This window comes from Pelodiscus sinensis, chromosome 1 (assembly GCF_049634645.1).
Source record: "Pelodiscus sinensis isolate JC-2024 chromosome 1, ASM4963464v1, whole genome shotgun sequence".
Lineage (NCBI taxonomy): Eukaryota > Metazoa > Chordata > Testudines > Trionychidae > Pelodiscus > Pelodiscus sinensis.
The window spans coordinates 312,323,540-312,350,471 of record NC_134711.1 but is presented as its reverse complement, the minus strand read 5'-3'; the positions used below and the strand labels follow the sequence as shown (position 1 = coordinate 312,350,471).

At 41.0% G+C, this 26,932-nt stretch overlaps 1 protein-coding gene across 27 annotated transcripts in view; it reads right to left on the bottom strand.

The window, feature by feature from the left end:
- Positions 1–26,932, bottom strand: part of DLG2 (discs large MAGUK scaffold protein 2) — a 1,555,116-nt gene that overhangs the window by 280,834 nt on the left and 1,247,350 nt on the right. For all 27 annotated transcript variants that reach the window (XM_075919432.1, XM_075919430.1, XM_075919421.1 and 24 more), the window contains one exon: positions 16,476–16,632. In XM_075919432.1, the coding sequence (XP_075775547.1) occupies positions 16,476–16,632 (157 nt within the window). The remainder of the gene's footprint in view (positions 1–16,475; positions 16,633–26,932) is intronic.

Here is a 26,932-nt window from a genome sequence, read left to right as displayed (position 1 = left end):
GAAGAGCTCCTTTGTGCCTATTCATTACAATACCATTTTAATTATGTGAAAGAATCATAGAACCATAGGCTTAGAAGGGACCATAAGGATCACCTAATCTAACCCACTACCAGGATGGTAGGATTTGCTGTGACTATACTATCCAATGCAGATGGCTACTGGCAGTGTTCCCTCTAAGGTGCGTGCCTGCACAGCTGTGCACAAAAAGTTCTCAACCCGCCCACTTCCTTTGCAGAGCCATGCAGCAGAGCTCACCTTCCTGTTGGATTTGGGAGGTGAATGGCATGGCTGCTCCCACTGCTGGGGCCAGGTGGTGGGAGGAAGTGGGGATGGGCCCAGGGCCACTGCTCTGGCAACTGGAGTTGTGTAGGGGGTTGGCTGTTTCTGGGGCTACTGGGGCTGAGGCCACATGGCAGGTGGGCAGATACCACCGGGGTTTGCAGACACATGGTGGGCAGGGTGCTACTGCCCAGGTTTGGGCCACGGGCGGCTGTGGCTGAGGTTTCGGTCATGGGCGGGCAGGATGCTGTCGCTGGGGTTTGGGCAAGCAGGTTACTGCTCCCAGGGTTTCGGCAGTGGGCAGGCAGGTGAGTTACTGTGACCGGAGTTTGGGGCAGTAGGAGGGTTGCTGCTCAGGGGTTGAGGCAGCAGCTTGTGTGGTGGGCAGGCAGCTGCTCCAGGGCCAGGGCTGTGTGGCTAAAACACTGTGGGAGCAGAGAGACAGGATCAGATATAGTGAGAGCAAAATCAGCATTTCTTCTGTCTTGAGTGGGACAGATTCTGATCTCACACAGCTGTAAATCAGCAATAGTGATAAAACAGGTATGCGAATAAATGTTCATACTTCTTTCAAAAAAAGGACAAATGAACACAAAATAACATTTTGGGAGCTGTTTTACTTCAGGACTAGTTTTGGAGCTTACTCTGTTTGTAAATTTATATTCTGATGCATTAGAGATGGAATCACTCTGTTTTGAATTGTCCTTGAAGACTAAAATGTAGGGATTTTTTAGAGCTGTTGGGGGTATGCTTAATGTACTTGATATTAGACTTCATTCTCCCATACTTGTACCGAACTAAAAGAATCTTTAAAAATGGAAGGAAAAAGATATTTGCTATAGTTATCATAAGTAGTGGAATATGGAAAATCTAAACATTCTTCAATATTGCACAAAGCAAAGCCATGGTCCATCTAAACTATACATGTCTGTAGTACTCTTAGCTTTCAAAAGACTGTTGGGGTGAGGGTAAAGGTTGTCTGATTTTGAACCAGAAACCAGAAGCTGCTGGTTGTGCTTCTAATAGTAACAGTAACAGCGCAGGTAGGAGGAATGCTGTGCAACTCTTCCTTTGTATTCTTCCTCAAAACATTATTAATCTGAAATTATTACTTGCTTGCTGCTCTCTGTGCAACTACGGACAGTGATGTTTTTACTACTAAATGGAACTGAAATTATTGTCAAATGCATTCTTCTTCTCCCAGTACTGGTACAAACATTATTTACCAGCTTACCATAAGCTTCTTGTGCTTTTGCCATAAATTACGTGTCATTAATAGTGCCCATTTCTCTTCCAAATGCAGTCCAAAAGACATATTCCACTTTCCTCTTTAGCTATAGTAAGTAAAAGCAGTCCTATATTACATTAGTGTAATTTTGAGTCTGCATGTTCCTTTGGAAGACCCAATGAATTAACTGTAGACACACACTGATAATAAATAGTTCTCCCCAGCTGATGATTTATCTGGCTAGGATACTATAGTTGTGTCTTTAGCTATACACTGAAGACATTTGTCTAAATATTGAGCATGAATTGGCCCAGTGATGGCTCAGGTACATGTGATTCTGTTATTGTCAGCGTGAGCGCACAGGGTTCTGAAAAGCTGCAGTTTTCATGCTGCTGCAGCTCAGCTGTCTGTCAGCTGACGTGGCTATATCTACTCTGGCCACTGAATGACAAAGCGTAAGCCTTTCGGAGGTGTTACCCCCTCACCTTCCAAGGCAAAAGTTTTGCGGTGGCAAGTACCAGTGTGATCAGTGTGTGATGGGCAGAAGCGCTCTCCTGATGACAATGTGAATGACACTTGTTGGGCCTGGAAGTATTTTGTCAGTTACGGTTGCCAGATGGTTTCACCAAAAATACCGGACACACTTTACATTTCATCACAATCTACATTACATCTTATTTTGAAAATACTGGACATATATATTTTCTTATTCATATTTTCTCAATTTCTTTCCTGAACAGAAAGCTCAAATACTGGATTGCCCGGTTCAAAACCAGACACCTGGCAACCCTATTGTCAACAAAAGAGCTGATAAAAACAGCAGCTGCGTTGCCTGACTTTTAGTGGCATGTATGTGTTACCGCCGATCCAGGAGCTAGTGCTTTGTCAGGCTTGTTAAGGGATCAGGGGGTAAAGAGGGCAGTTTCCCTGGGACTCAGTGATTCTAAAGGGCCTGTGGCTCTGGCCACTGCTGCCACAGTATGAGCAGTGCTGCAGTGGGCTTCTTCTTGGCCTCCTATGACTTCTATGGAACTGTGGGCAGTGGAGATTTAGAACAGCCTTGAGGTTAATCTAACATACTGAAAACTTTGTCATATTAATTTTCTTTGTATTTGACTTCATATCATAGAATCATAGAGCTGGAAGAGACCTCAGGAGATCATGAAGTCCAGCCCCCTACCCAAGACAGGACCAATCCCAACTAAAGCAAGCCAGCCAGGGCTTTGTCAAGCTGAGACTTAAACTCCTCTAGGGATGGAGATTCCACCACCTCCCTAAGTAACCCATTCCAGTGCTTCATGACCCTCCTAGTAAAATAGTTTTTAAACAAACATGTAAAGAGTCATGCTCCTTGTTTTGGTATTCTTTCTTCCATAACAAACATATTTTATATATAACTTGAGTGCCACGGTGGCACACATCTTAGTAAGCGCACATGACCTCAATATTGGTGCAGAAGCCAAAACTCACTCCGCTCATGGATGGAAAATCTTAGAGGGGACACTGGATACTAGACTCTTTTTTGAAAACTTCCAGTGAAGAAGCTTCCATGAACTTCACTAGACAGTTTGTTCTGCTTTTAAAGTTAGGAACTTTTTCCTGAGATTAAATCTAAACTGTATATCTACTGCTATGCTGTAGTTTGAACCCATTGCCTCCTGTCCTGCCCTTTCTGACGAAAGAGAAAATTTTTCACCACTATCATGTCCCCCATTAATTTCCTCTTTTCCAAACTAAATATACTCAGTTCCTTCAGCCTTTGCTCAGATGGCTTGCATTCCATCCCTTTGTTCATCTTTGTCAGTCATCTCTCAGTCTTTTCCACTTTCTCTACATTATTTCTATACCCTGGTGACAAAAACTGGACACAGTACTGGACACAGTACAACTACATGCTATTTCTCAGTTAAAATGTATTTTCCAACAGTCCTAGATACATGTTCATAATAAGTGATAGTAGTGTATGAAAAGCATATGAAAAGCAATATGGGGAATGGCTCTAGTCTATCTGGTTAAACACCAGACTTGCAAACAATTAACCAGGATTCTAGTCCTGAGTCTTTTTGCCTTTTCTTTTTTTCGGTTCCTCCATCTCTGTCGATAAAGATGATTACTTGCCATTGTAAATTGTTATAAATCTTACAAGTGAAACCTTTTAGATTCTGTAATATGATTTTGCTATGTGTGAAAGAAAGAAAAAATAAGCAACATTGATTGATAAAGAAACTGCATGTTGTACAGCTCTGGTTCTCAAAACGCCTTATGTGCCTGCAGGGGATTTCCATTAAATAACCCTGAATTCCATTTGTTTTTTAAATGCAATTCCTTCTGTGGGCTAAGTGGAATTTTAAAGGGCCACAATTGGAATAAAGAAGATATACGATATATATTTCATCTGCAACTTGTTTCTGGCATTTAGGGCTAATGAAGATTGAGTAAGACAGGATTAGATAAGCGTAAGGCTGATTGTGCAGTTATAGACAAAGATTAAAGACAGGAGTTTGGTTCGATTCCTGTTTTTGTGATTTACTTTCTGTATGATCTTGGAAAAAGTCACTTAGTCTCTATATACCTCACTCCCCTATCTGTAAAAGGGGAATAATAATTCTTGTCTATTTAGACTGTAAGATCTTGTGAGGAAAAGGGTCTATAGCTATGTACAGAGCCTACCACACTGGGACTTTGAGCTCAGCTGGGTCTTCTAGATAGTAATATATAGTTATTATTCATAATAGCAAGGCTGTTGTTGATGTGTTTAATTTGACAGGGAATTATTTGAGCTACACGGTATGAAGCATTTATTATGTTATACTGATATTTTTTGGAAATAAAAAGCAGAAGAGCTTTTTGTTCATGATAATTTGCAATAAGATAATGAAAAATAGTTTCCACTCTTAAACATTTATTAAGAAAACATCTGCATAATCTGATGTGATGATGAACATTTCCAATCATATATCTCTAACATTACAGTCAATTAAAAATGCTGCACTTTTTGAAATATAAGCATTTCTACTTAACTTTTGTTCAATTTTAGCTTCTAATTTCAGGAATGAAACAAGCTGAATCACATATTGAAAGCCTCCTGAATGTTATTCTTTAATTTTTATTACATGGGTTTTGGGCATAAAATTGATTTAAAGAGACTAAAAAATAGTGGCAAAGAAGCATTATAAATACTTATGAGTCTTCCATTCAATTAATTTTTAAAATAAAATATGGCCATTACTGTTTTTAATATTGTAACCTATTCCATGAACAGAAGACAGATTGCATCATTTTGTACTCCCTAAAGCAGAATACCAATCCTCTGCTGCCATCTGGTGGATAATAGGAAAAGTGAGAAACAAATGAGCACTGGGGCAGAGCATAATTTGGTTTCAGACAGGATTTGCAGTTTGTTTAGGTTTTGATTTGTCACTCTCATTCTGACCATACTGTAGTAGGGAAAGGGACCATACTGACACTACCATCTCTTCTCTTTTCTGGGTAAGTCCCAAATATCACCTGGGATGTCAGACTTTTGTCACCCCACCTTCTCATCCCTTGGGACATCTTTTTCCTTCTCCATCTTATTTCATCTCTCTCTCTCTCTCACGCCTTTCTTCTGTTTAATAAGAGTCCTGATTAATTGTGGCAAGACTGGATATTTTGCTACATGGTGGGAAATCTATGACTAAGAAGGGCAATTAAAAGATCTGCAACTGTCACAAGATTGCCAAGTTGTGGAGTGGTTAATAAGACTGTGTATTGTGACTGTACTTTTCCAGAAGTTAAGTGGCAAGTGAGAGTCAATACCAGAGACAGATGCTCTATTTTCTATTTTGCTGTTCTTCTTTCTCCCCTTTAGAGTGTTCATCTTCTTAAGAAATGAGATCAGATTTTAACAACAGTAATAGCACTAGCCCATCTCAGCTACCTTTTTCTCTTTTCTCCAAAAAAGCCCAATTATTTTCATAAAATACTTTGTAAAAGGCGATCAAATAAGGGTTTTTTCCTTGTAAAAATTATCTCCAGGTAAAGAAAAGGAACAGGATATAGCTAAAAGGAAAGCCTTATTTATTACATTGTATTTCAAATGCTTTCTCTGTTCTGCTGCCCTTTCTATATCTTTAATTAAGGTTATAGAGGCTCAGAGGAGTAGCCATTTTAGTCTGTAACTTTAAGAACTCATCTGATTAAATGGGTTATATCATTAAATGTTATATCATAAAAACTCATGATATAACATATTTATTAGTCTCTAAAGTGACACAGGACTATTCATTGTTTGTATAATGTTATATAGATTTTAATGGTGTTCACCATGGAACTAAACAGGCTGAAGTTTCTGTATCCCAATCCAGAACCTTGTTTAAAAGTATTTAAGGTTGAACAGAGTTAATACCTTGAACTTTTTGGATCCCTTCATTCCATCTAAATTAATACTACACCCACCACCCATGACCCACCTAGAAGAGGGCCTATGAAGTGGGACAGACACACTTTTACATCCTCTACATAGAATCTGATCTCTCCACCCAAGCAGAAGCTCTTTAAATATACAGGTCTTCTCTCCTATGAGAGCAGTCACCATGTGGCTCCTAATATACAGAGCCCCCAAGTACCATCCATCTTTGTTTGAAGATGCTAAATCCTCTCTCTGCAGAATCTGGGGACATACTAACCAGCCTTGCAGCAGCTGAATTATCACAAGAACTACTGCCTTGGATGAGGGGGAGCTGATATTTTGGGTGTGACCTTGAAGATCTATCCCATGGGTTGGATAAGATGCACATCTGGAGAGAAGTTACTGAGGCTGGAAGAGCTGGTGCTGCCTGTGGAGTAGTAAAATTGGGAACATTATCTGGTGCTGGAAGAGTGAGACAGTTGGAAGGAAAGATTGTGCTGAATGAGTGGAGAAGAGAGAAGGAAGGGGGAGGTGTCCTATCATCCATCTTTATTCCTGTTTAACATCTCTGGAGATTGCATGGGTGAAGGGAAAGGAGCAATATGCAATGGTGATACCTCAGTGGAGAGGGCAATTCAAGTTTGGATGGAGACTAAAGTAGTTTCAGCTTCACCAAAGAAGTGCCAACGAGGGTGAGGAGAACCACAGCCTCTGGCTGGTCTCAGCATTTTGGGAGTCCTGGGGCCCAAATCCCCACTGCCCGTTCCATGAGGTGTGTGTATGCACCCCCTCTCACTCTCTTCCTGCTTTTCCATATTGTGAGGATAGAGAAGGGAAAAACAAGGTGATTACTTTCCTCCTCCCTGACCCAGCAGGGTGCACTGGTTTATATCAAAGTGATTTACATCACTAATTCTCATCATTATTTTAATCAGCAAACAGGAAACCTCAATGTAAATCACTACTTTTAATCATGCTTTTCATTTATTTTCCTAGAGAAACTGAATCTCACAGGTTGATAATAGTTTAAAAATGATTTGCATCTAAAATATAGCCTTTACATTACATTTGGGGCTGCGTTTTGATAACAAAGTGAATATACTGAATATATATACACATTTAATTAAGCAACTACATAACTTAAAAATTAAGAATCTATAATAAATGTATTTTTGTATTAGATTAGAAAAAGGTGAATGATGCATTTCTAATTTACAAATGATTAATTTTTACATGCAATTCGTGTCAAGATATATTTTAATGGAAATTCAAATTCCATTAAAATGCACAAAAGCATGTTATTTACTTATTTCTGATTAAATAAAACTACCTTAAATGTGCTGAATACGTAAGAAAACAGTTATCACATCATGTTTTCCATTTAAAGCTAACTGATGTATTAAATAAAAGAACTGTTAGTGGTAGGTGGTAAATTGAACTACTTGCCTCTGGACACTGTATTAGTTAAGATTTTACGCATTGTGGATCTCATCCTTTCTATACATTACACTTTTAAAATCAGTTATGATCATATTTTTGTTCATAGATTGGAGAAGGACCAATTCCAATTTTTTCATCTTAATTTGAATGAACTAATCACTGAAGTGAACTAGCTGAATAAACTGAAATTAAGACAACATTCTCTCTTCATCTGCTGTCAAAAATAAGTGGGAAATGTCAAGAAACTTAGCCAGTGCCTCCTAGCAGTTTAGTGCTTTGGTTTTTTTTTAAATTTCAGCAGAAAATGTGTACTAGATTATCTAATTAAAATTATTTTAAAGAGATTACAAGTTTATATGTCAATGTAGGTTATGAAATTCATATTTAATTTAACATAGTTTAAAATACTGGTAATTAAGTTAAAAAATCATTGATTTTTATTCACCCTGACCCACTTTCATCCCCAAGCGCCTGTTGGGAGCTCTGGCCTATAGGCCATCATAATGGGAGTCTCGCTGGGCTTCTCTCCCTGATTCCCCCTGCCCTCCTGCCATATCAAACAGCATTTTTCTGCAGAAATAGGGAGCATTAATTCCCAGTTTTCTGGCCAAACTCCAACTAAAATAATTACATTCAATCTCCTTTAATTTCCTCTTCATTTTCAAACAAAAGCAGGCATATTCATTTCTAGTTCCAAACTCGGTTTTGTCCTGTAAACAAGAGCCATGCTTCACTTCAAAGGTGGCTTCATTTCAGAAGTGAACCTTCTGTATAATTTGTATATCAGGACCAAATTCATATACTGGTGAAATCCCAGGGTATGTCTACATTACAGTGCAAATTCAAACTAACTTAGTTCGAATTAGTTAATTCGAACTAAGCTAATTCGAACTAACGCATCCAGACTAAAAAACTAGTTCGAATTAGCGTTTTGCTAATTCGAACTAGCATGTCCACACAGAGTGGACCCTGAACCGGGCTTAAGGATGGCCGGAAGCAGTGCCGGCAGGGCATCAGATGAGGACTTAGAGCGTGGAGCTGCAGCCTCAGGCTAGCCGAGGACTGTGCTTAAAGGGACCCGACCCCCACCCCGGACAGACAGTTCTCAAGGGTGCACCGCTTGCAAAGCAGTCCTGGCTTGGAGTACCCTGAGTGCCCACACTGGGCACATCACAGCACTCGGCCATCAGACCGGCTGCACTTGCCACAGGCTGCCATCTGGGGAGAAGGGACAATTGGGGGGCTGCAGGAGAGCTTCCACCTCCTAGAAGCCCGCAGAGCCAGCCTAGTCCTCCCCATCGGGGGCACGTACCCCATTCTTCCCTCAACTCCTTCCACTTACCCTTCCCTATCCCCCCTTCCTGATGTACAAAATAAAGGATAATTGTATTCAAAAATAGAAACTCTCTTTATTGAACAAAACTGGGGGAGACTGGGAAAAGGAGGTGGGAGAGGGGAAGAGAGAGGGTGGGAGAGGAGAGGCAACTAAAATGATCAGAGGTTTGGAACAGGTCCCATATGAAGAAATGCTAAAGAGACTGGGACTTTTCAGTGTAGAAAAGAGGAGACTGAGGTGGGATAGGATAGAGGTCTATAAAAGCATGAGTGGGGTGGAGAGGGTGCATCAAGAAAAGTTCTTCATTAGTTCCCATAATAGAAGGACTAGAGGACACCAAAGGAAAGGAATGGGTAGCAGGCTTCAAACTAACAACAGAAAGTTGTTCTTCACAAAGCAAAGAGTCAACCTGTGGAACTCCTTGCTGCAGGAAGCTGTGAAGGCTAGAACTAAACAGAGTTTAAAGAAAAGTGAGATCAAGTCATGGAGGTTGGGTCCATGGAGTGGTATTAGCCAGGGGGTAGGAATGGTGTCCCTGCCCGAAGTTTGTGGAAGGCTGGAAAGGGATGGCACGAGACAAATGGCTTGGTCACTGTCTTTGGTCCATCCCCTCCAGGGTCCCTTGGGTTGGCCACTGTCGGCAGACAGGCTACTGGGCTAGATGGACCTTTGGTCTGACCCAGTACGGCCATTCTAAGCTCAGGGCTCAGGGTCGGGGGTCTCAGTGGACCACCTTGATTTTCATGCACACCTACTCCTGGGTGGCCCGGCTGGCAGCTCTCCTGCCCTAGACGGCCACTTTCCTGTGCCTAGTGTGGAGGTCGTGGACGAGGTCCACGATGTCCGCACTAGACCAGGCAGGTGCCCGCCTCTTGTGGTCCCGGGCAAGCTCCCGGGAGCTGCCAGCCTGGTCCCGGGAAGAGGGGGAGGGCTGGGGGGCATCGGGTGGCTGGCTCGAGCCGTGCCAGGTGCGGGGTCTGCTAGCTAGGTGCTGGCAGGCTTGCACCTGGCACGGGCACCGTAGCCAGCCTGTGCCCCTTTAAGGGCTCCGGGGCCGGGAGGGGGGCGTACGAGTTTCCCTGGTGTTGGCCAGAGTGGCCACCAGGGAAACCTGGGGAGGGCTAGCCTCCCACTAGTTCGAATTAAGGGGCTACACACCCCTTAATTCGAACTAGTAAGTTCGAACTAGGCTTAGTCCTCGTACAATGAGGTTTACCTAGTTCGAACTAAGCGCTTCGCTAGTTCGAATTAAGTTCAAACTAGCGGAGCGCTAGTGTAGCGCCTATCAAAGTTAATTCGAACTAACGTCCGTTAGTTCAAATTAACTTTGTAGTGTAGACATACCCCCAGTTAGGAGGAATTTATGGGGTCCAAATGAGGGCAAAATAATTAAAAACCACAACAGCAACAGCACCACCGCACCATATACATTTAGGGTGAGATTGTGCAAAGTAGCATAGTGTCTGTTCATGGTCAGGCACTTGGGTGATTTGCAAAGGCTGTACCCCATGATGCCCTACCTACCCTGCTATACAGCATAGAGGATGCCAATCTGCTTTGGAGACAGGATCCTTTTAAATGATCATAAAAGTAGGCACCCCTTAAAATCAGCTCCCCTATTGGCAGGCTCACCACAGGACATGGTGTTTATCTGGCAGGTTCTCCCCTTGCTGTACTCCCTAACAGGCAATAGCTAGATCAGTGGAAGAAAGGCAGGAACAGGATGAATGGAAACGTTCTTCCATTGACCTATTGGTCTCTATCCCAGGGGCTAGGTTAGGATTTCTATGTCCTCACACCCCTGAGAAACATCGCTATATTGATGTAAGTTTTCATGAAGACCAGCCCTTAGGTTCTCAGACATCCCTCATCACCACAGTATCAGAGCAACTCAAATCTTCAGTGTATTTTTCTTCCCAATACATCTGTGAGATTGGAAAGTGCTATTAATTCCAATCTGCAGGCACAGCAAGGCTATGTGTCTTGCCTAAAGTTACACGGAAGTCTAGGGCAAAACTCGAATCCAGGTCCCAGGCTAGGGCCCTAATCAACAGACCACCATTCTTCTCTGAAGGAAACGCCAGATTTCAGTTAGTCATTCGGTTACTCAGGGCTGTTATGTTTGGTTGAAATAATTTTTCTTTCATCTTCAGATAGGGAAAAGGGTGTTTTTGAAGAGGTGTATGTAACAACTGAGAATACTGGGAAAGGGGCACTAGCTTAATTTCTGCTGTTTTGCTGACATTGAGTAACCTGAATCAACAACGGTCTAATGTCAGTCACCTCTGGAAGCGGTGTGTGCATTTCAGCAGAAATTTTGCTTGGTTTGGTTCAGAGGAATGGATTTATAATAGTTATACTTGTGACTAAGTCCTCATGGTTTCCTGGGGGAATACATTAAGTCTAATTTGGTAATTATTTCCATCCCATACTGCTGAGCAAGCTAATCAACTTTCCTTCCATTCCAAGTAAACGACAAAGCAATAATAGATAATACAATTAATGGGCACTTCTGAGCAAGACTGCAGTGAAACACACAGAAATCAAATTTAAAAATTTTACTACTGCATCAGTCTATTATTTAAGTCTATTTAAAAATAAATTTAAATGTCAAAGATACTTTTCTGAGTTGTCTCTGATGGGCAGAAGTTGTGAACAGAACATACTGGGAAAGGCCCTGATCTCATAATTGCTTTTGTGGGCAATGGTCCCAGATAATACAGCTAATCAAATAGAATATACACTTAAACAACATTTAAATGTTTATGACAGTTTTTAAAAGCCAGTGAGGACTCGAATACCCATTTGCGACCCTGTGTTGCTTATGCTACAGGAGCTTGGTTTGTCTCATAAGACAATGCAGTAGGGAGCATGGTTGGAGCAGAATCTTAGTAACAAGATCTAGCTGTGGGGTGAGCAATAAAATGGCAGTACTTCACCAGGCTTAGCCCCTGGTCTGCCACCACTATATTTAATAGCATCTCTGCAGGTACAGGCAATTACAGCTCCCACTGGCCAGGAACAGCGATGCACAGTCAACATGAACCATGATCCTCTAGCTGCAGAGGCACAGGAAAAACAGTGATTTGGAAGCCTGACTGGACCTGTGGTATTTCCTCACCCCCAATCTAGCTACATATTCCCACCATGAGTTTTATTTAGGTTTGTATTCATAATAAGCTAAGTAAATATGTGAGGACTGAAGTGTTAAGTAACGTAAAAACTAATACCAAAAATTTAAATCCGATCCTCAGAGGCATAGACAGCTGGTGTAATTACAGCAAACAGTGACAAGCAAGATTCCCTGGAAGGTGCGCGCCTGCATGGGGGCATACCAAGAATTTCAGTCCTGTCCATGCCCCGCCCCCAGGAGAGCCATGCAGCCTTGGCCCCAGCTGTTCTCAGGGGCAGGGCAGGGCTGCATGGCGGGTGGCTTCCCCACCCCAGGAGCAGCTACCGCATGGCGGCTTCTGGAGCTTTGGCTGCAGTACTACAAATGGCCACAGCTCCAGTCCTGGCACTCGGGGCAGCCACCTGCCACATGGTCCAGCCCCTGGGAGCATCTGGGGCCATGGCTGCCGGGGCTGGGACTGCAGTGCTATTTTTAGTACCATGGTACCATCCCCAGCTGCCACACAGCCCCAGCCGCTCCCAGGGCTGGGCCATGTGGCAGGTGGCTGCCCGTGTGTCAAGACTGGAGCTGGTCTGCAGTGCAGCTATTGCTGGGCTGGGGCTATAGTACTAAAAATAGCACCATGGCCCTGTCTCCAGCCCCGGCACACAAGGCAGCTGCCAGCCATGCTGCCCTGCCTGACAGGTGCAGGTGTCAGGATGGCAGAAGGTAAAGAATGGGCAGAGCAATGACTAAGGGGAGGGTGAAGGTGAGAAGAGAAAAGGGCTTGTGCTGAGGGGAGAGGAAGGGGCTAGGGCAGGAAAAGAAAGGGGAAAGTCCCAAGGGGCAGAGTGGAGGAGAGACAAATGCCAGGGGGCCAGGAGGAGACAATGAGGGGAAAGGGCAGGGGGGAGGAGATGGGAAGGTGTCAGTGGGGGTGGGAGAAGAGAGGGAACAGGTCGATACTGGGAGAGGGGCGGGGCAATGGGGGCAAGAGGAAGGAAGAGGAGAGGGGTGGAGTGGGTGCCAGAAGAAGAGGGGTTGAAAGGAGGGTGGGCATGAGGAAGGCCGGGGTTGGAACAAGTCATGTGTGAGGGCACAGAGGGGCATAAGGAGAACTGGGGCAGAAGCTGGTGAGGGAGTGGTCTGTAGGGAGAAAGAGTGTAAGGGGTACAGGTGTTGGGAGGGCATGGCCAGTGATGGAAGGGGGGGTGGCAACAAGAGGTGCAGGGGGTAAGGGAAGGTGCCAGGGAGGTTGTGGGGGTGAAGCAGAGGGCAGACGTGGGGAGTGAAGGATGGGCATCAAAGGGCAGAGAAGAGAGGCAGGGCAGGTGCATAGAGGGAGATGTTAGGAGAGGGTATGGGGAGAGGTAACTACAGATGATCAGAGTAGGGCTAGAGGAGGAGTGGACACAGGGAAAAGAGAAGGGCAGGTGCAGATGTCAAGAAGGATGGGGAGGAAGTCAGTTCCCAGGAGGGCTGATGGGAATGAGAAGGGCAGGAGCTAGGACAGCAGAGGAGGGTGAGGGGCAGCAGCATATACCAGGGTAGCAGATGGGATGAAGGGAGACAAGGCAGCAGAGGGGAAAAGGGAGAGGTTTATAACTTGGTGCCACCGTGGCACACAGCCAAACAAGTGCACATGCCCTCAATATTGGTGCACAAGATAAAACTCACTCTGCTCATGGATGGAAAAATCTTAGAAGACCGGTGACAAGATAATAAAGAGAGATGGAACAATTGTGTCATGAAAATGTAAATAGACTGGAAAACTATGACTGATGCACAAGGAAGGGCAACCAAGAAACTGGACTAAAGAATAAGCCTGAATCTCAGAGGCAAAGTGCTATTAAATACTTGCAGATTTTGTTATGGTTAAATACATGTATCAGACTTACCAACATCATTAAATTAAAAGAACAGAGAACTGGAAATGATAATAAATTTACAAGAAAAAAACTTAAAAAACAACTAATAGTCCTGCAGCACCTAACAAAAAATGTAGATGGTATCATGAGTTTTCATGGGCATGACCCATTTTTTCAGATGAATGGAGTTTAGGGGTCCAGAGTACAAAATAAATAGCAGAGAAAGAGAGGAGATGGGGAGAGAAAGAGAAGAAAAAAATGGGGAAAAAATTGTCAATTAGAGTGTCCATGCTAAATGAAACTGACAGTGGGTTCTAAGTACTCTTAAATACCTGGTGCTTGGCTCTTAACAAGAGTCTTTCAGCATGTGCAAAACTCAGCTACACACCAGACATGGGTGTCTTCCAAATTGTAATGTCAACACTTCCACACATCTGCCTGAAAGTTTTAACCTGCTACCTACAAGTAAAATGATTGTAACTGAAACAGATTAGAGAAACAATATTTCTTCTTTATATTTTTTTCAGTTTTAGGTCTTTCCAACAGTAACACGATTGCTTGTAAAACTATAATTAATCTATCCTATACGTCTACACTACAACGTTAATTCGAACTAACTTAGGAATTCTACTTTTGTTTTGTGAAGACATGATATTTCAAACTCCCTTTTGAATGTAACCTTAAACATTTGTTATGTAGCAGGAACCTGACTCCTGGTTGATAGAATATACACCTGTGGGAATCTGTGACAGTGCAGCCATCAACATATTATGTGTTTGTTTATGGAAACTACACAAGTAAAACATAGTAACTAACACAAGGTAGCTCACAGAGGTACTGTTAATGTGAATACATTTAACGATGGGGAAGAACTCAGGTATAGTAATGGGGCTGAACAGAGTATTTGAGATAGCTAGGTCATCCTTACAGGCTGAGCATAGTGATGAGAACCAAATACCATCATAGATTCACATTGAATCAGACCCAGAGATTGCACTGTATATCTTCATTATTCCATATGCTCAACCATTGCAGGAGGATACTTTATGGATATTCTGATTGTGATTTAAAATCCTCTTTATACAGAACACTTAAATCATATGACCAATTGTTGTGCAGTCCTTGAAACATAATCACTCTATTTCTTAACAGCTCACTAGCAATACATACATGAAAAAGGATTATAAAGATGTTAATGAGACTCTGCATGCAAAATATAGCTTAAAGCTGCAAAAGCTTTTATCTATTAAAAATCTGAAAATGAATTGCAGAGCTACAACTGAATTCATTACAAGCACAGAAATAATGAATACAAAGCTAAACTTCTTGTATTGGAACACATGCTAATGAGCTCAAAATACACTAGATGGCGTCCATGGTCTAGCTTGTTCCAATATTACCTCTCTCAAAGGAGGGAAAATAAAAGATAGAGGTTCTCTCTGACTCTGTCCAGCTTGTTTCCAAGAAGGGTGTGAAAGAGGAAGAAAGAACAATCTGGTACTTGATGTAAATGATTTGATTACTAGGCCTTTCTAGAGTTGCACTCATATGAGCACAACAGGGGAAAAAAAGGACATTTCTAGCCAAGAAATCTTTTCTGAGGCCACATCTGTACTTACCCCAAAGTTCAAATTAAGCTATGCAACCTCTGCTGGATGAATTGCTGGAGTCAATGTACCTCAGTTTGATCTTTTGCTTCACAGCTGGTGGTCAATGGAAGGACACTCCCATCGAGTTCCCTTACCTCTCACAAATCGAAGAGTACCAGTGTCTATGGGAGTGCCTTCTGTGTTCAATTCAGCAGGTCTTTACCAGACACACTAAATCAAACGCCGGAAGATTGACCACTGCAGCATCCATCTTTTCACTACTATAGATCCTAAGTGGGCAGAATAAAGAGCTCACTTGCATTTTAGAACCTAAATAGGGGCTAGGCTTCCAAACATAGTCAGCACCCAGCAGCTCATTGTGACACGCTTGACTAGATTTTTAGAAGAATGTCACACCTTAATACGCTGAGCTGGGTTTGAAAATCTGGCCATAAGTGTCACAATTAGCTCTTGGATGGTTTTGAAAGTTGGGCTCTTATTTGAAGATACATCTATACTGTGAGCTAGCGGTGTGATTCCCCACTCCCATATACATGCTCACAGTCACAACAAGCTAGCATGAATATAAATAGCAGCATAGCCATCATAGCCAGGTAACGGCAATGTGTGAAGTTGGTGCCCGTGGGGTATGGGCTGGTTTGTATTCCAGACAGGTAAACCATGTATTTGCTGCTGCTATCTATGCTATTTATGGTTACCCTGCTATTTATACTCATGCACAATGGAATCACACCCCTAACTTGTAATGTAGACCAAGTGTGAGTGTCTAAATGGGAGCTGGCCTGGTTTGAAAATCTTGTTCACTCATGTCCCTCACTTTCTCAATTAAAGGAACCACTAGGTTATTAGTTCTATATTCTGTATTAGGTTATAAAAAGATGGATATTACTTTGTTCACACATGCACAAGTGATGTATGATCTAAGGCTTTATTAGCATGAATTTGGAATGACATTACTCTATGATGGCAAAGCTCTGTGTGAGTTATGCAGGCCTTCCCTCAGAAATGCTACTAATCTTTTTCAACATATCTCACCATATATTCTATACGCTTTATGTCATGTAATCTATAAAATAAAATAGTCCAAACATTTTAAGAAATTCCTGGTATTATTTCAGTGAAATAGTAATGACTGAAAAGCCAAGATTATGTTTTCCCAACACATGAAAAGACAACAAGAACCAGTAATTAGCCAGCCAATTTTATACTTACAGATAAAATTTGATCTCCTCTCTGCAACTCTCCACTGAGATCCGCTGGCCCTCCTGCTAGGATGAAGGATACGAAAATGCCTTCCCCATCTTCTCCGCCTACAATGTTAAAACCAAGTCCCGTGGAGCCTTTGTGCAGGATGACTTTTCGAGGCTCTCTGTACAGAAACAAAAGGGCATTGCTTACCCATTCAAAAGCACTGTACAGTGTATGTACCACTTAACATCTGTCACATCACTTTTTCTTTAAGACAAATTAGCATGCCACTACCTAATAAAACCATTTAATAAATGGAATAGGTCTATTCATTGGGGTACAGGCATAATGTCCTTTTTTAATTTTCTTAACATGACAACTGAACATTTCTACCTATTAATTTACCCCATTGTAATGGATTTCACTAAGTTAAATGGTGGATTTTTGTGATAAGACATTTTAAGGGATTTGATACATTTACACCTATACTATATATATAGCATTGGTAAACCATCTACATTTTTATATTGTGTCATCTTGTATCCTCTGGATTATGCTAAAAACAACACAAAAACCAAAAAAACTAACAGAAAAAACACAGTAGATACAAAGGGAATTTGGTCCAACTCTGCCCTAACTGGATCAAGTCATGTCAGTGTTTTATTTCACCAAGTTGAAAGTAGGGAATCTTACAAAATAGTCTGGTTTGACTTTGTCAGGAACACACATCTGTGGACTTACATAAGTGCTTTTTCACCCAAGGGGACTACACATACTTTTACTGTTTTCAAAAGTTGCACAAAATTATGTGATCAATAATATGTAGTTCTTTATAGCACTTTCCATGAGTGGAGCTCACAGCACTTGACAAAGGAGGTCAGACTCATTATCCTCATTTTACAGAAGGGGAAAATGAGACATAGTACAGCAAAATGACACGCAGCTGAACTAGAACCCTTTGTCTCCTATTTCCTAGGCTAGAGTTCCAGACACCATACTGCCTCCTGTTTATGTATATATAAATACACAAAAAGAATTTATTAATAGGTGTTCAAAACCTTGCAGAACCTAGTGTTGAATACTGTATTATTAAATTTGCTGCAGTGATCGATCCACTGGCCATTGATTTATCGCATCTGCTCTAGACATGATAAGTCAATCTCCAAGCAAGCTCCCATCGATGTCAGTACTCCACCAAAATAGAAGAGTAGCCGGCGTTGATGGGAGAGCAGCCCCCATTGACCTAACCACACGTAAAATGCTACAGTAAGTATGTTAACTTCAGCTATGCTATTTACACAGCTGAAATAGACAGCGTTGCGTAGTGGAGACAAGACCTAGCATTTCACTGAAAAATCAAATGCATCTTCCATACAGTTATACCCAGTATTAGCCACAATACATAAAATGCATCTCTGTTATGGGGTGATAATACATTTTCAAAAAAGTTTCAGGATCTTGGGGCTTTGGAGGAATATGTTACCAGAATTCTGAAATTGTTCCATAGTGTGGTTCATGCTTTAATAGAGAGATTATTTTGTGGATAGCTTCTTCTCCCATCTGTGACTCCCTAAAATGCCAAAGCAAAAATCTATCTTCAGTGCAATAGGTGTTTTGTTCTTTATGAAAAATGACAATCACAAACATTTTCAAAAGCATCTTAGTAACTTCCGCACTGAAAGGGTCTTCTAAGGCACTTAGATGCGTTTGAAAATTTTATCCATGGTCTACTTTTTCTTTTCCCCATCTGCCCAGTTTCTTTCAGTAGCAAACACTGCGATCTGCCACTTCTCCCCAGAAGGCAATGAACTACAGTTACAGAGCCTCTGATTTAGAAGGAATCAGAACATCTATTAGGCACATACTTCCATCTTCCCTTCCTATACAATATTCCCTAGAACTATAGAATGCACTTCTGAAGCCCAACCGTTGACCTTTTAAACATGTATTTTCTTGATATTTTTTCACCAATATTATAGGATACAAAACTACCCCTTTTTATGAAAGAAGTAGTTGCTTACAGTATTGAAAAATGCAACTCATGCCTGCAAACCAAATGCTTCTTTTAATTATTCCCATCATTCTGTTAAAATGTCTGGAGAAAAGTGCAAGAGTGACTGGCCTAGAAACTGGCATTCTCCTTTTATCCCCTCTGAAGGACTGCACTCACCTTTCATGAGTGCCTCTCACGCGAGTGTGTATGCATCTGCACTTTCTCTCCTTGTAGACCTCCTAATGATTAGGTCCTTAATTAGTCCTGTAGTTTATCAATGGTCTCTGACGTGGTATTAAGCCATACTCCAAGGCTTCCCTCATGGAGGTAATGTCCTGGCCCCCTCTGGGCCTTTTAGGCCCCAGCTCTCTTGCTGGACCACTAAAGGGTTCAGTTCCTATACGGGGGTGCCTCTAAATCCTGTCCATTTCCCCCAGCAGCTAATGTGGGAGACTCAGGTCTACCCGCTACTCCATCCCAGGGACCCTCCAACAGCAACTATATCTGTCATGAACCTTTATCTACGTGCTGCCACAGCTCTGATTCCACACAGCCTTGCATCTTCTTCATCCTTATCTTAGGGCCTTATCTTAGTTGCATCCCAGAAACCAGCCCTTGCTGCCTCCAGCTTCTGCCCCTCTGCTCTGTCTGAAATCCTGTAGCTCCCTCAGCTCGCCAGGTACACTGAGTCACAATCCTTTAGCTCCAGCAAGGAAATGCTCTCACTCTGTTCCTGCAGCTCTTGTTATACTAACTTGCTGGGCCCTGACAGGCTGTGTGCCCCTCAGCCATTCTAGGCTGGTAGGAGGTCCCTCTTCACTGTCCTTTTCTGGGGCATGGTGTGGCAGAGGCCTCAGTGTCTGTTATACCATGTCACACCACTAAACAGGTATAGTGTGCACAGGTGAAAGGCTCCAAATCCATTTAACAGTCCTCTAAAATGTTCAGTCACTCTTTGATTCACCTAATCTAAGCATTAATCCTGCCTGCAACACAGTAATAAGTTAGTCACTGAAAATATTGTCCACGCTTTAGCTTGTGTAAAGTCTGCTGCAACTGTTCATCCTGATGTAATTACTTGTTCCCTTGTACTAGTTGCTAAAATAAAATTAGGGTACGTCTACACTAGCCCCCTAGTTCGAACTAGGGAGGCTAATGAGGGCGACCGAAATTGCAAATGAAGCGCGGGATTTAAATATCCTGCGTGTCATTAGCATGTTCCTGGGTGGTCGCCATTTTGGAAATTGACTAGCCTGGAGTAACAGCCCGCGTCTACACACAGCAATGAAACGAAAGTTCCAAGTAAACCCCTTAACTTGAATTAGCTATTAAACCTCATTCCACGAGGAATAACAGCTAATTTGAGTTAGGGGTTTACTTCGAACTCTCGTTTCACTGCCGCGTGTACACGGGCAGTTACCCCAAGCAAGTCAAACTGGCGACCGCCTGGGAACATGCTAATGAAGTGCAGCGTATTTAAATCCTGCGCTTCATTTGCAATTTTGGTCGCCCTCATTAGCCTATTAGCCTTCCTAGTTCAAACTAGGGGGCTAGTGTAGACGTATCCCTTGGGCTAGAATTAGGATGTGCTTTTCAATGTAGTGCCATAGGGAAAAAAATCTTAAACCCTGTGGACAACTAATTTTGTAAAAGTGTATGGAAGCCTCTCTTTCCAAAACCTGCTAGTACACTTAATCTGCTACCTGACTGGTCCTAAAAAATTTCAGAACCTAATGTACCAAAGACTCTGATTCAAAGTATAAAGGCTATCATTTGTCCCTAGCAGGGGTGGATATAGGGCAGGGCGAACGGGGCGATCACCCCGGGCCCCGCGCTTCAAAAAGCCACTGTGCATGCGCATGCCATCACTGCGCATGCGCCGTGGCAAAGGGGGGGCCCCGCGGATTTACGCTGCCCGGGGCCCCGCAAAACTGTCATCTGCCCCTGGTCCCTAGTGATATAAACATTGAAATATATGCTTAGATTTACTCGTGTGTAATCCCATTGGAGTCAATAGACTCCAATGGAATTACACACGAGAGTAAATCTAAGCACATATTGGAGTCAATGGAATTACATGAGTCAAATTACTCAGGGGTTAATGTGATTGCAGAATCAGGGCCTCAGTCTTTAAAAATGAACAGTTATTGAAATTAGTGGGAGTCTGGCCATTGCTAACACTCTGACAGTGACCTTAGTCTCATGATAATTGTCATGTAATCCTTACAGATTGATTCTCATGTTTGATTTTTTTTTTAAAGAGACAAAAATAAAGGAGCTTTTGCAATTTCATTACATAAAGAAAAATGAATCTTTACTGGGAGGTATTAGTCATGCGCTATGTTGCCACTCAATTTTCATGATATCTTTCTTTTTATTGGGTAGTAAGAAAATACAATATAGAGCTCTGGGAAAAGTGACATATTATTCAGGGTTTTTTTTTTAATCCTAGGAATTGTTTATACCCTAAAGATCAAGCATTTCTAATAAAGAAGGGGAATGTTTTTCTCTCTTGGGTGGCTGCCATTAATTTGTTACACAGCAATGATTTTAGCATTTCCATGGACACATGAACATCAGATTTAACATAAGACAGTCTTCTGGGTTTAGGCAAATTGATAAATCTGGTATTAATGGCTAGCACACTGTATTACGTATTGGATAACTCTAATCCTAACTCTGACTCTGGTCCTGCTTGGTTATTTAGGGCACATTATTTCAACTTTCTGTGCCTCGGTTTCCCAATCTGTAAAACAGGGATAATGATGTTTACTTCCCTTGCAAAGCACTTAGACATCTACTGATGAAAAGCACTATATTTGAGTTAGGTGTTATTATTTACTTGGATGTTTAACATTGAAAAAAATGCAGCAAAGCTGAACAAACATTTCTCTACAGTATCCTGGTGAGAAATTATACTCATAGTTCCTATTCAGTTGAGTATTACTGTATATGACAGGCAGCTTGGAGATCCAAATGTGAACCCACAACACTATAGATAAAAGTAGGTCAATACAGCTGGGTATTTACTGGCTACTAAGCTATACAGCTTGACAAAGAGCTGCCTCTGTTAATAATCAATGCCATCTGAGCAAGTCAGCATCTTTATGCTTGAAACTCTGACAGCACTATTTGTAATTCTGGCCTCTTGACAGCACATTTCACATTTTGTTCTTGGGTGATTATCTTCTAAGGAAGCTCAAACAGTGATGGGTAAAATGTCAGGAGCTGTGATTAGAACATGGGAGTTTTAGGCTCTACAGTACTCTTTAGTGCAATCCATTTGATTCCATTTCAGTGCATCTTGCAGAGTCCTAGAGAAGGGTTCAATAATAAAGCAATCTCAACTAGCAAGTTCAATACTCATTTTACTTTGGGGAAAATCACTGGTAATATTGATATAGGAAAAATCAGGGGAAATGAAGAACACTAGCCAATGTTCAGATATCACAAACAATTGGTGAATATTATGGATTGAGTAAACAACAATACATGGCACCTGCACATTGTCTTATATCTGAGGATGACAAAGCACTTTCATAACAAAAATAAATTACTCCTCAAAGCAACTCCTCCGACCTAGTTAAACTGAGGCAGAAGAATGAGTGACCTGTCCGAGGTTAAATAAATACATATATAGACAAGTCACAGAGCTGGAATCTGAACCTTTCTATTCTTTCATTATCTGATCACAATCCAGGCATGATGCAGGTATTATGTTTTAATATGTACTTGAGATTATCTGCTGCTAATAACATTGGAAGGGACTAGTCTAGCAATACTTTACTCGAGCTTCAAAGAAAGAGTTAAATATAGAGGGTCTAAAGATTGGCTTCTGGCATATTTAGCTATTCAGCTGGCATATAAATTGCTCAATTTAGAGTTATCTTCTTTTGAAGTAATGATTAAAGATAATTGGGAACAGGAGCTGCAGTTCTCATGGTCCAAGGAGGACTGGGAGAACATATGGAAAACCATAAGTGGAAAATTTTTCTCTCTTTCTTCTATTAAGATTTTATTAGAACAGAATTCAAACACAACTGAGTGGAATACAGGTATTCGCTTTATATAAAGTAATGCAGAGGAATGAAACAAGTCAAGAGGATATTTTCCTGATAAGTATACAATAAGCTTAAATGGATTTTCAATTAACTGAAATAATAAGAAAAACTTAAAAAACAACAAATAGTCTGGTAGCACTTTAAAAACTAACAAAACATGTAGATGGTATTATGAGCTTTCGTGGGCACAACCCACTTCTTCAGCTGAGCCGGGTTTCTTAAGAAGTGAGTTGTGTCCATGAAAGCTCATGATACCATCTACACGTTTTGTTAGTCTTTAAAGTGCTACCAGATTGTTTGTTGTTTTTTAAGTTTTTCCTGTTACAGACTAACTCGGCTACTCCTCTGAAGCTTTTGAAATAATAAGCAGCAGTTTTGAAATGGTAAGTTTTCCTAAAGTAAGCAATCAAAATAGAAAGTACTTGCTATAAAAACACAGTGACCAAAGCAAAGCACAAGATAGTAATTTTAAGTAATGGATTAATTTTTCAGACACTAGATGGGGCTATTCGGCTATAGTAAAGGCGCACACACCTATTTTTTCAATGTTTTGAAATACTTTCTTCTCTCTCTTTTCATATGTACATTTTTTTTAGATAAATGAGATTGAAAGTGGGCTTCCAGGTGTCAGTGCAGCCTCTCAGCACTGTGTTGCTGCTGCTTGTACCAAAATGTGGGATAGAACTAGGGTTCTAAGCATCCAGTTTTCAACCCGAATGCCCAGTTGAAAAGGAAATACAGGACTATGTAGCACTTTAAAGACTAACAAGATGGTTTATTAGATGATGAGTCTCATCATCTAATAAACCATCTTGTTAGTCTTTAAAGTGCTACATAGTCCTGTATTTTGTTTCAGCTACACCAGACTAACACGGCTACATCTCTATCACAGTTGAAAAGGGACTCTGGCAACTCAGGTTGACATTACCCACTGAGCTATTAAAAGTCTAGTCAGTGGTACAGTGGGCTCCCTGCCCTGGAAGTGGCCACCAGGTCCTGGTGGCCCTCAGCTACATGGCGGGTATGCTGCCCCCTCCCTGAGTGCTGCAGGAATTGCAACTAGTGGTGGAACCTATGGGTGGGGGGGCATGTGCCCAGAGCTTCCAGGGCTGCCCATGCGCCTAGTGGCCTCAGGGATCAGGTGACCAGTTTCTGGGAGCTGTGATAAGTGCTGCCAGGACCTTGCACTCCTACCCCTACCCCAACCTGCACTCTAAACCCCTTATTTCTGGCTCTACTTGGAACCCACACCTCTAACTGGACCCCTCATTCCTAGCACCACAACCATTGTCCCAGCCCATAAAAGTGAGTGGGGGAGGGACATGGAAAGCAACAGGGGGTGGTGCCTCAGAGAAGGGGTGGAACCTCAGGGAAGCAGGGGTGACTGGTTTTGTGCAATTAGAAAGTTGGCAACCATGGCTAGAGGAGAACAGCAGAGACACCACTAAGAATTAGGCATGGAAAATGAAGAGAAACAATCAGAGAAGGAAGCAAAAAACAAGAGTAAGAGAGACCAGGAAAGAGGAAATGAAGGACTGAAAAGAGAACTGGGATAAAGAAGTGAGCATAAAACAGACAGGGAAGAAAAGTGAAGGGAAAAAGAAGGAAAAAGACAAAAGGAAAGGAGCAGACACAGAGGCTATGTCTAGACTACACCTCGCTGTCAACAGAGATGTAGATTAGGCACATCAAAATTGCTAATAAACCCTTTTTCAAAAAGTGAGGTTTACAGGATCTTTCGAAAAAGGGTTTATTTTTCGACAGATCTGCACCTACACTGCCGGGTTTTTTTTTGAAAAAGCAAGCTCCGTTTCGAAAAAAAGCAGTGGCCATGTTTATGTTAATGAAGTGCAGGATATTTAAATCCGTGCTTCATTAGCAATTTCGACGTGCCTAATCTACATCTCTCTGTCAACAGAGAGGTGAAGTCTAGATGTACCTAGAGGGAGGAAACAAAGGGGCACAAGATAGACAGAAATCATGATGGGGAGGAACAACCAAACAAATAATTGTAAACATCATAAATGATTCAAAGCATTGCTTCTATCGAGTTACAAATGTATATATTTTTACAGCCTAAAAGACAGATTAGGTCTTTGTAACAAGGGATGTGTCATATCTATGTTCTGTAAAGCATTGTACAAATTTGAAAGGCTAAATAAGAGGTAGGTATTATATATTTTAAAATAAATAAATAATAAATTGCCACTGGTAAAATTTTCAAAAGTGTCTGAATGATTTAGGAGCCTAAATCCCAATGGTTCCTTTTAAAATTGTACCCTGCATAACAAAACAATTTTTTATTTTTACCAAGTAAATCATGGTTTTTGGTATTAAGAGTAAAATAAAATATCACATAAACTCTTTTATTTTTTCCATTTGCTTCTTTTATTAAAGAGTCCTCACCAATTTGAAAAATCATACTTCTTTCTGAAACATTTGCATGTATCATATTTCAAAGATAATATTAGTCTTTTATGATAGCAAACACAATGATGTTAAAAATCTGAGTGTCCCCACAAATTTACTTATCGTAGGTAAATCGGTTCATAGCAAGTATGGATTAAAAGCCAGAGATAAATAAAAAGAGGAAAGATATATGTACTGATATGAACATAAGTAACTTCTAAGGATATTTTTAAAATTTGCTTATATTGTGCATTTGGCCTCACATTTTATATATCACCAGTTTTAGTACTTTCTTTGCAATATTACTTTGTAATAACAGTTGTTATCTACCTGCCTCTCAGGAGTGTTGAAAAGATTAGTTAGTTAATTTACAGTTCTTTAAACATTCACAAAAAGTGTTAAAACACTAAACACTTTGAAAAGCTAGGCCCTAGGCTTAGGGTTGACAATTTTGGTTAAAAGTATTCCTGGAAATGTCATCACATGACTTTATCTGTAATAACAGATTCATCTTTAATTTCTGGAGACTCTAGGCCAATCCTGGAGGGCTGTCGAGTGGACTTTAAGCAACAAGTCACTTTAAAAGCAGAATTTTCTGTAAAATGTATCCTGCTTGGAATTAAATTTCTTATGTTTAGTCTTGCCTCAAACACTTTTAAAAAATCTTTCAGTTACATTTTATTGAATATTTTTGAAATGCTTAGTTGTGTTAAGCTTAGTACTAGTACTGGACAAAAAATTTCCATCAAACATTTTAATAAAAATTTGAGATTTCAACTAAACAATATTTTGTGCAAAAAAAGTGTCTGCTTTCCACACAAGGAAATTCTATCTTACTTAAAAAAACCCAGATCATCTAAAATAATTAAAAACAATTTCTATTTTTGGCTCAAACTAAAAAAAATGTTTGTGTGAAAACTGACATTTTTTATTAAGAAATACTTCCATAGTTATGCCTGGGGTGCCTTATGCAGGTGCCTTATGCTTCCATTGTCCTACATGGACTGTGCTCCCCACATAGACTTCCTACCTGTCCAATGATGCACCAGAGCTATAGGATTCCTGGGATATACTGTGGAAGCTCTGCAAGAGGAGGAACTATGATGTATCATGGACGATGTAGCCCATAGAGGAAAAGGGGCTTGTGACACCCAAACTACAACACGCATGAGAGACACTATGTCAGCATTTCCAAATTGAAAATTTTCAGTTTTCAACCCAAACTGTTCATGTTTTGATTTTTCACCAAAAAGTTCTGGTGAGGACAAATGTCAGCCACATATGTAGAAAAGATAATTGCCTGATTACGGCCTTGACAATGCTGAACATTGGCATTTACAGCTGAATTCTTTTATCTATTGTTTTAGAAGGTTAAATTATTGTATAATGATTGACTAATGGGGAAAGGAATTAATGGCAAGTTGACTCAAATTCCTCTTCTATTTTCCTCTCCAGTCAAGCCTTTCCTCACAGACACCATTCATTCTCTCACTTTAATAACTATACAATTATACATCAATTACAGAAACTGGTGTGCTGGCGAGATATCCAAGTGCTTGGTAGAAAGCCTTGTGGGTGAAACACCCATAAACAAAGCTTCTTTCAAAAGCAATATTGTGAATCTCTTAAATAACTGTGCCTTTAAAAGTGAATCCAGGCTGGAAATCCACATGTACAAATCTATGTAAAAGAAAACATAGCTGTGTTTTGCTCTCGAATGAAACAGTACTAATTATACATACACTGGAACTATGGCTTTCACAAAAGCATTACAGTAACGGGAGCTTTGCAATAATGAAATGTTAAGAGCTGAGCTGATTACTTATATTTGCTCAGCAGTGTAATAAACTAATGGAAATGCTGCTTGAGGCTCACTTTTCCACGTAAAATGAAACATGAATTTCTATACATTCAATAGTAATAATTACGTGCCACATGATTCTTCTACCTTCCAAACAGCTGGTGACCCACCCATCAATTGCAGTTTTCTGGTGTTAATGAATCATATACAATATTTG